This window comes from Phascolarctos cinereus, unplaced genomic scaffold (assembly GCF_003287225.1).
Source record: "Phascolarctos cinereus isolate Bilbo 61053 unplaced genomic scaffold, phaCin_HiC Scaffold_4;HRSCAF=312, whole genome shotgun sequence".
NCBI lineage: Eukaryota > Metazoa > Chordata > Mammalia > Diprotodontia > Phascolarctidae > Phascolarctos > Phascolarctos cinereus.
In genome coordinates this window covers 126,956,654-126,965,565 of record NW_027555847.1, presented here as the reverse complement: position 1 = coordinate 126,965,565, position 8,912 = coordinate 126,956,654, and the positions used below count along the sequence as shown (strand labels likewise).

General features: G+C 45.0%; 1 protein-coding gene across 1 annotated transcript; it reads right to left on the bottom strand.

Moving 5' to 3' along the window:
* Positions 1 to 283: 283 nt before the first annotated feature.
* TUFM (Tu translation elongation factor, mitochondrial) lies at positions 284 to 4,528 on the bottom strand. Its single transcript, XM_021006554.2, has 11 exons — positions 4,323 to 4,528; positions 3,824 to 3,864; positions 3,471 to 3,636; positions 2,982 to 3,148; positions 2,598 to 2,702; positions 2,225 to 2,389; positions 1,749 to 1,881; positions 1,494 to 1,598; positions 1,225 to 1,376; positions 968 to 1,087; positions 284 to 707 (listed from the first exon to the last, which is right to left on the bottom strand). The coding sequence occupies exons 1-11, from the start codon at positions 4,363 to 4,365 to the stop codon at positions 534 to 536; spliced, it is 1,371 nt and encodes a 456-aa protein (XP_020862213.1). The 5' UTR covers positions 4,366 to 4,528; the 3' UTR covers positions 284 to 533.
* Between the last annotated feature and the right edge of the window lie 4,384 nt (positions 4,529 to 8,912).

Genomic DNA, 8,912 nt, shown 5'->3' with positions numbered 1-8,912 from the left:
CCACTGAGCTCCCATCCTAATGATGTTAACAGCATTAAGATGTCTACAGTATGTATGTTTATAAAGCACTTTCCTCACAGTAACTCTTGTGAGGTAGGTAACACAAATATCATTATTCCCACTTTGCAAATAAAGAAATGAGCTGAGACCAAAACCAAGGACTTAAGGGATTCCAGGTCCAGCTACACCATACTCTCTCTGTTAAAGATAATAATATGTCCCTGACATCAACACTATGGGTCACTGTAAAATACCAGAAAGAAAACACACTCAACAGGAATCATCCATCTGAAGGTACAATACCAGTACCCAATCTTTTAATCTGTACAACAGCAAGTTACTACGCATGTTGTGTTCCACCATTCACACAACACTTTATCTTCCCATACAACTTACAGGCCCCTCAGTTCCAGAAGACATCGTTGCTGCAGATGGTTGGAAAAGCCTGAGGACTATTTTTTCACTTCCTAAACTTGAGCTTCTTGACTCAGGCCAGTGGGGTACCGATGTTGGAAAGAAGGCCAGAGTTAAGCTCAGCTCCACTTAATGTTCTTGTCCTCTTCAGTCAGAGCTGATACATTGGTGACCAAGCCCGTACCAATGGTTTTACCACCCTCCCTCAGGGTAAAACGCTGACCTTTCTCCAAGATCATGGGTTGTCTTAAGATTAAGTTTAGTTTCAGGTCCTCCCCAGGCATGGCCATCTCCTGGAGGAAAAATGGGGATTAAATGAATCGCTGCCCTCAACCAAGTTGTGGATGGGAGGGGAAAAGAGGAAGGTGGGAAAGGAGAGAAGAAATCACCTCCACCCACATATAAGCATTAACAATCCACCTAGGCTATTGTCTTTTTGAACAAGAGGTGGTACAAAGCATTTAACATGTGCCAATCATGTGCCAGGCTGTGCTAAGTGCTAGGTATATGAAGACAAAAATGAAGCTCACAATCTCCTAACCTACCAACTCACCTTCTCCGGGGGTAGAAGGACCCGGCAGGCCATGTCCCACGTGAGAGAGAACATGACAGGCATGAAGTGTGACACAAATGGCTTGTGGCGGCCACCTTCTTCCTTGCTGAGAATATAAACCTGGGAAATGACACAAACAATTAGAAGCCTTTGCTTGCTGTTACTTGTGTCTTCCTAAAAAGAGAACTGGATCAGGGCTAAGGAAGGATACAGTCCAGGGACTCCCAGAACACTTCTTTCCTTCAACTATAGCTTACCTGAGCCTCAACCTTCTGATGGGGTTGAATGGAGCCTGGTTGAACCATCACCATACCCCGTCGAACATCCTCCCTCTTCAGCCCCCGAATTAATGCACCAAGGTTATCTCCAGCCTCAGCTCGTTCCAGACTCTGGTGAAACACTTCAATTCCTGCAACAGGAAAGCAACTTCAAGGTAGGAACAGAAAAGGGGACAAGGCCTCAGTCTAATGTAAGCAAGAACAGAGGAAATAGGAAGAAGGGTTTAATAGTGGACCATGAACTTTACCTGTGACCACAGAGCGAATATTCCTGCTGTGGCCCAGAAATTCACATTCATCTCCTTTCTTCACGGTTCCTCTCTCCAGAGTCCCTGTGACCACTGTGCCACGGCCTACAACAAGATAATTTAAAATGTGGGAAGGGCTTCATTGGAGTTGGGGGAAATTAAAAATGCCAATGAGGTGTGACTCTAAACCAGGAAATAAACATTTGCCAAGGGAGTTAGGAAAGAGCTGGGAAAAATATAAAGCAGTAATCTCACCAGGGATGGAATAAATAGACTCCACAGGCAGTAGGAATGGCTTCTCTAGATCCCTAATGGGCACTGGTATATGAGTGTCCACAGCATCAAGCAGTTTCATTACAGCATTCACCCCTAACTCTGGCTGCCGCTGCTGTGGTTAAAGGAGAGGCACAGGGTCAGGGAAAAGCCAGCTTTTTTCCTCTAAGAGGAGTACAAGAGTACAGGGCAGCAGCAGCAAAGAGGTGGTACATGGCCTGAAGTTCCTATTCAGTCTTTCAGCCATAAGGCTTCGTCTTCATAAGATCATGGATAGTGGGTCAGACCTATGGTCAACCCAGCTCAGAGTTATATAATGTCACTGAAAGCAGTCTGACCAAATACGGAAACTGTTCTCTGTGACAACCGTTTCAAAGGTATTCCCAAACAGAAACAGGATGAACAAAGAGCCCCAGGGAGAATTATCTCCCAACTTGTGGCCTTCTACTCCCCCTTACCTCAAGGGCACAGAGGGCAGAACCAACAATGACAGGAGTCTTCTCCCCATCATAGCCAAACTCAGTGAGCAGCTCCCGTATTTCTAGTTCCACTAGCTCCACCACCTCATTGTCCTGGACAGCATCTGCCTTGTTCACAAACACTACCATGTGCTCCACACCAATCTGGTGGAAGAAAATTGCTCCCATTAACAAGGTTTACACATAAGTTTAGAAAAGAACACTTAACACATGCCATGAAGGAATAATCCTGACCCCAATGAATCCATTCCCCACCTCAGAGCCTTTTAAAGACTGCCTCCCTCTCCCTACACCATCCTTCTCCACTTCAGATTTAGGTTTCTAATAAGGCTCCACCTGAAGAGACAGATACCTGTTTGGCAAGCAGCAGGTGCTCTCTTGTCTGGGGCATGGGGCCATCATTGGCTGCCACCACCAGGATGCAGCCATCCAATGGGGCTGTGCCAGTGATCATGTTCTGGAGACAGAGAATGATATTACTTGAGCATGCAAGTTCTCTTTAGCTTTCAAATTTTTTCTGCTTTTCCTTTCTCCAAGGGATGTGATGTGGTCAGTCCTTTTCCATTATTCCCCCTTTTCCTGGGCCTTAAATCCTCCTCTCAAGCCTTTAACTTGTTTCCTCCTTTCTTCTTACCAGCACCCCACGTTAAACCATGACACTTCTGTATCTTCCCCAGAACTCCAAGTTCCTTCAGCCACTTCAGTGCCTAGGGTTGCCCAGGTATGTCCCTCTCACCTTGACATAGTCAGCATGCCCAGGACAGTCAGTGTGAGCATAGTGTCGAGTGGCTGTACTATATTCCACGTGGGCTGCATTGATGGTGATACCCCGGGCTCGTTCCTCTGGTGCATTGTCGATTTCCTCATATTTCTTAAACTTGGCCCCACCACTCTCTGCCAGAACTTGAAACCAAAAGGGAAGAAATAGTTGAAGGGAATATATACACTTTAAGTGGTACCCTGTCCTCTTCCCCTTTTGATCATCTCCTTACCCTAACAGGGCCTAGATGTTATACCCAAAGTAAGGCAAATGACACATCTGGGAAACAAGGATCCTTTGAGTTTCTATCTTTGTCCTGACTCCCTGCCCGACCTAGATTCACAGGATATCCTCTATTACTGCCACTTTAAAAGTCCAACCTATTCATATATACATATATGTTTTTTTCCACCTCTGATAACCAAAACACTGTCCTCCCCCATACAAACATCTCTCTGTCCTTACTCTTGGTGATTGCTGCTGTCAGTGTAGTCTTGCCGTGATCCACATGGCCAATAGTGCCAACATTAACATGGGGTTTGTCTCTCACATAAGTCTTCTTGGCCTCCACAGCAAGGCCCCGTAAAATAAGGGGCAGGGAGGGCTTCTGCCCTGGGTTACAAAGTTGAGCCTACATAGAAAGGAAACTGATCAATGCTGACAGCAGGGGAAAAAAAATTCCACAGCCCTTTGGTGGGTTAAGGGGGTGAAGGCAGGAACTAAATCTTAGAAAACAGATAATGGTAGCTCCATTCACATAATTTTTCCTTCATTCTTTTTGGCCTCGGTCAGGTTTGGGATCAGGGATGTGTTCTTACCCTTTTCAAAAATTTGTGCAGCAGCTGGCAGCTCTGAAAAACTGAGAAGAAAATGCATTAGAGAAGAGGGCTGTAGTTCTGACTTTCCCACTCTCCATATAGCCTTGCCCTATTTCTCTCCTATGCTCCTTCATCCTTTCTATGTTTCTCTCCCAGAACCCCTTTCTTTTTTTTCTTTCCTCTATCCTTCTGTCCCCAACTTGCCCCCATCTTTTTTTTTTTCCATGGTCCTCCTTACCCCACCCCAGCCCCGCCTCCTTCTTCCATCATCCGAAAGGCCCTCCCCCCTCCACTCCTTCCCTCCTGCAGCCCCTTCTTGGGTACCCAGCCTTGCCTTCTCCGTTCCTGCCCTTCTACATCACTCCCCTGAATGCGTGAATCCCCTCTACACTCCTTTTTTCCCTCCTCTCCTAAGCCGCCCCTCCCAACCCTCCCCGTCGGTTCTGCTCTGCCCCGGGGTCAAGGGGACCAGCGGCCTCTCTTCTCTCCGCCCTCCTACCACTGGGCCCGGCCCGTGCACGGAACATAACGGTTGCAGCCATCCCGATGAAGAGCGGGGACGGGCAGAGAAGGGAGGGGATAACTGAAGCGTTAGAGGGAAAAGAGTGCCAGAGAGGAAAGGGACAGGGAACGGCACAGCGTGCGAGGCGCTAAGGGCATAGAGAAAAGAAAGGTACTTCCGTCGGACGGAAGTGACGTAAGGACAGGAAAGGGAGACTATTGAGAGGCCCCCTCTAGGACCCCTGTGGCGGACTTCCTATGCAGAGGGAATACCCGGAAGGAGACTGAGTCCGAAGGCCGGAGGGGTAGACAGGCTGCCAGCTCCCACAATGCACCGCCAGCAACAACAGCGAAACCCCGCCCTCTGTTTGTGTTGCCTCCTGGGATTTGTGGTCAGCTGAGGGTAGGGGCTGTGAAGGGCTCCTTCTGGGGCAGTTCTTAGGAGATGGTTAGAGGATTTCCCAATTTATGTGAAGTGATATGGAGCTGGAGCCCTTTTCGTCTCAAAATACTATCCTACTAGCCCCTGGTGAATGAATGAATTCATAAATGAAGAAAAGCGTTTGAGCGCTCCTGCCGTGGAGGTGCCCACTTGCCTTGGTAGAGTTTCCTCCTTGGGAGGAGCGCCCTGCCTCAATGAAATCATAGATCTAGTTCCTGTCCTTAGCTCTACTATGTTACAGGCAGTGTGCTAAGTCCTGGAAATACAAAAGAGAGACAGTCCCTGTCCTTACAGAGCTTACAACCCAACAAGGGCAGACAATACATAAAGGATATTTCCTAGGAAAGGATGTTTTTGTCTGGAAATTAATAGGGATGGTGAGAGGAGGTATAGGGCAGTCAATCGACACACCCTTTCCAGAAGCCGTGGCAGTGTTGATTTGCATATAGGGCCTAAAGCAAAAAATTGAAGGAAGGAAACTAAGGGTTGGGGAGAAGGTAGTGGTTTCCATGCAGAGCTGCATAGCAGGAAAATGGTGGGGCGAGGGTGGGGGAGGAGTAGAGGGGCTTGTGGTTTAAACATGGTGGGAGTCTAAGCCTATCTAGGTATATTGAGCTCTCATTGTTCAGCATAGAACGAACCTTCCCCAGGGAGCTCCAAAGTTGAATGGCTTATTTCTCCAAGGCATGAGGGCTGGGGTCTCCCATCTCTGCCCTGGAAATCCATTCTGGTTTCTGCCAGAAATTCCCCTATTAAGGATCTTCCTTTGAGTTCCCCTTTTGAAAAGAAAATACTCCTAAATCAGTAACAAAATTTACTGAAAGGGGGCAGCTAGGTGTCGCAGTGGATAGAGCACTGGCCCTGGATTCTGGAGAACCTGAGTTCAAATCTAGCCTCAGACACATAACACTTACAATGTGACCCTGGGCAAGTCACTTAACCCCCATTACCCAACCAAAAAAAAAAAAGAGAGAGAGAGAGACAATAAATTGATCACATGCAGGAGAAAACATAATCATTTAATCATAGCTAACATTTTAGGGCAGCTAGGTGGTGCAGTGGATAGAGCAGCGGCCCTGAAGTCAGGAGGACCTGAGTTCAAATCCAGCCTCAGACCAACCACTTGACACTTACTAGTTGTGTGACACTGGGCAAGTCACTTAACCCCCATTGCCGAAAAAGCCAAAAAAAAAAAATTTACTGAACATGCTAGACCCTGTCTTCTTAATGGGAGATCACTGGCCACCCCCAGCTTCTAAATTGGGGATGTGAAGGTCCCTAGCCTGAGTTACTGTACAACCTTGCTAAGTCGCTTTCTTGCTCCAGTATCTTTCTCTGATCCATCCTTTGAACAGATTCTTTTGTCGAACACAACTCTGATCACATCACTCTCCTAATCAGAAACCCTCAGTGGCTCGCCAAGATGTGTAGCAGGCAGGCATTGTGGTGTAATGAAAATAGTAATGACTGGTCTTGGAGTCAGAAGACCTGAGTTCAGATAACTTTCTGATACTTATTAAATGTGTAACCTTGAAAAGCAGCTTCATTTCTCTTAGCCTAAGTTTCTAAGTTTCTTCATTTGCAAAATGGGAGAAATAGTGGTCATAAAGTTTTTGTGAGATGGAAAATGTTTTGAAAAACCTTAAAGTTCTATAAAAATGTGAGCCATTATTATTGGATAAAATCCAAACTCTTGACCTAGAATTCAAGACCTCTACAATTTGACCCCTACCTTACCTTTCCACCCCAGTTCTCATTGTTGCCTTCTACCTTTAAGCTCCAGCCAACTTGGTCCGTGTTCCATCTGGAATATCTTTATCTGTTCACTCTCTCTATTTGAACCATATGCTGCTTTAAGGACCAGCTTAAATTCCTTCTACCTAGTGAATCTTCTGCCAAAACCCTCAGTCAGAAGGGCTCTTTTCTCAGCATTCCCAAAGTACTTTGTATCCCTTCTATGGCTCTTATCATATTTGTAACAGTAGAGATCAGAAGAACGCTGATCAATATGATGAGTCCCTCAATGAGCCAGATAAGACCTTTGTTAGAAGGGCATACCTCACATGGAGCTACACAACTGCTATAGTAGCTTGTTGAGAAAACATAGTGATTTTCTCTCATTGGTTCCCAGTGATTGGGGCTTAAAGATGACTGGGTACTGAGAATCAGGGGATACATATTCTTGTCAGAGGAACCATCTTTCTAGATGTCTATAAAAATGAGTTGTGAAAGTCTACCTCTGGGTAGAATTTGTAAGCAAACAAGGGAGAAAGGATGATAGAAGATACATTGGACAATTTTGATTACATAAAATGTAAAGGCTTTTGCACAAACAACATTAATGTAATTAAAATTAGAAAGGAAAAAGGCAATTCAGGAAAAAAAATCTTTGCAACAACTTTTTCTGATAAAAGTCTCATTTCCAACATATATAAGGAATTGATTCAAATTTATAACATGAGCCATTCACCAATAGATAAACAAAGGACATGAACAAGCAGTTTTCAAAGGAAGACATCCAAGCTCTCAATGATCATATGATAAAATGTTCCAAATCATTAATAGAGAAATGCAAATTAAAACAGCACTGAGATTTTTACCTCATACCCATCAGATTGGCAAAGATGACAAAAAGAAAAAATGACAAATGTTGGAGGAGCTGAAGGAAAACAGGCATGCTAATGCACTATTAGTGGAGCTTTGAATCGGTCCAGCCATTCTGGAAAACAATATAGAACGATGTCCCAAAACTCTCTACATTTTGCATACCTTTTAACTAAGTGATACCTCTAAGGGGGCTACATCCCAAAGAAATCAGAGGGAAAGGACCCATGTATACAAAAATACAGCTGCACTTTTCACAGTAGCCCAAAACTAAAGGGTTGATGCCCCTTTATTGGGGAATTATAGTATATGAATGTCGTACTTAAGACAAACCCTTGAGATATTTAGTACAAGTGTAATCTCCAGTTTACAGATAAACTAAACCTCAGAGAGGTCAAGGGGCTTGTCTATAATCACAAAGCTAGTAAGTGTTCCAGCCTGGATGCATCCCAGTCTCTTCTGACTCTAAGCATGGTATTCTTCACTACACTATGTTGTCTATGTTAATCATAAATACAAGCCCCTAACAGAGTAGTTGTAGAATCTTAGAAGCAAAACACAATCGACATGAATCTTCAGTTAAAATGACTTGATTCCACTGGTTTCTTGACTTCATCATTCTTCAAGTTTAAATACCAGAGCTTTGGCTATCCCTGAAATTCCCATGACAACTGTTGTTGTTGTTGTTTGTCCTTCCTTCTTGAAGAGGACCACGACATCAGGAAGGTGATGTCATGACTTACAAGTGAATTGGATTTAAGTGAGGCAGGGCTGTGCAAAGTCACCAGCCTTACCTCCTCCAAAGCCTTCTGGGTCCAGTGGCAAGATATAGATGAGGGCAACTAGTGATGCCCCCCCTATAGCAGGCTCATGTATCATTATGTAGCACCAGAAAGGATCATACAAGTCATCTGATTCAATCCCCTCATTTAACAGAAGAGGAAACTGATACTTAGAATGTCTCTAGGGCCAGGATTTAAATTCAAGTTCTCTACTTCCCTTTCTCAGTACATCATGCTATCTGATAAACTAGAGACATGGCAGGAGGCTAATGTAGGTTTTTCCAGTGGAGCATCAAGTGTGGAGGTCTTCTTGGATGTCCCCATCAAGACCACTGAACTCCTCTTAGTCTGATATCAGCCCCTGAACAGTTGAAAACTCTTCACCAAGAGCTGAGGGAGAGAGGCCTCAAAGCATCTCTGGGGTTGCTGTAAAAGGTCTCTCAACCAGAGAAAGGCCAAGGTCTTAAACTTAGGGGCAGGTAAGTGGCATAGTGGTTAGAGTTCTGGGCCTAGAGTCAGAAGTCCTGCGTTAAAATCTGACCTCAGACAAGTATTAGCTGTGTTACCCTAGGCTTAACCCTATTTCTCTCAGCTTCCTCATTTGTAAAATGAGCTGGAAAAGGAAATGGCAAACCAGTCCAGTTTCTTTGCCAAGAAAACCCAAAAAGGGGGTCTCACCAAGAATCTGACACGACTGATAAGACTGAGCAACATAAACTCAGGTTCCAGACTCCCCAGTTGGGAAGTGGGTGTTCTTTCT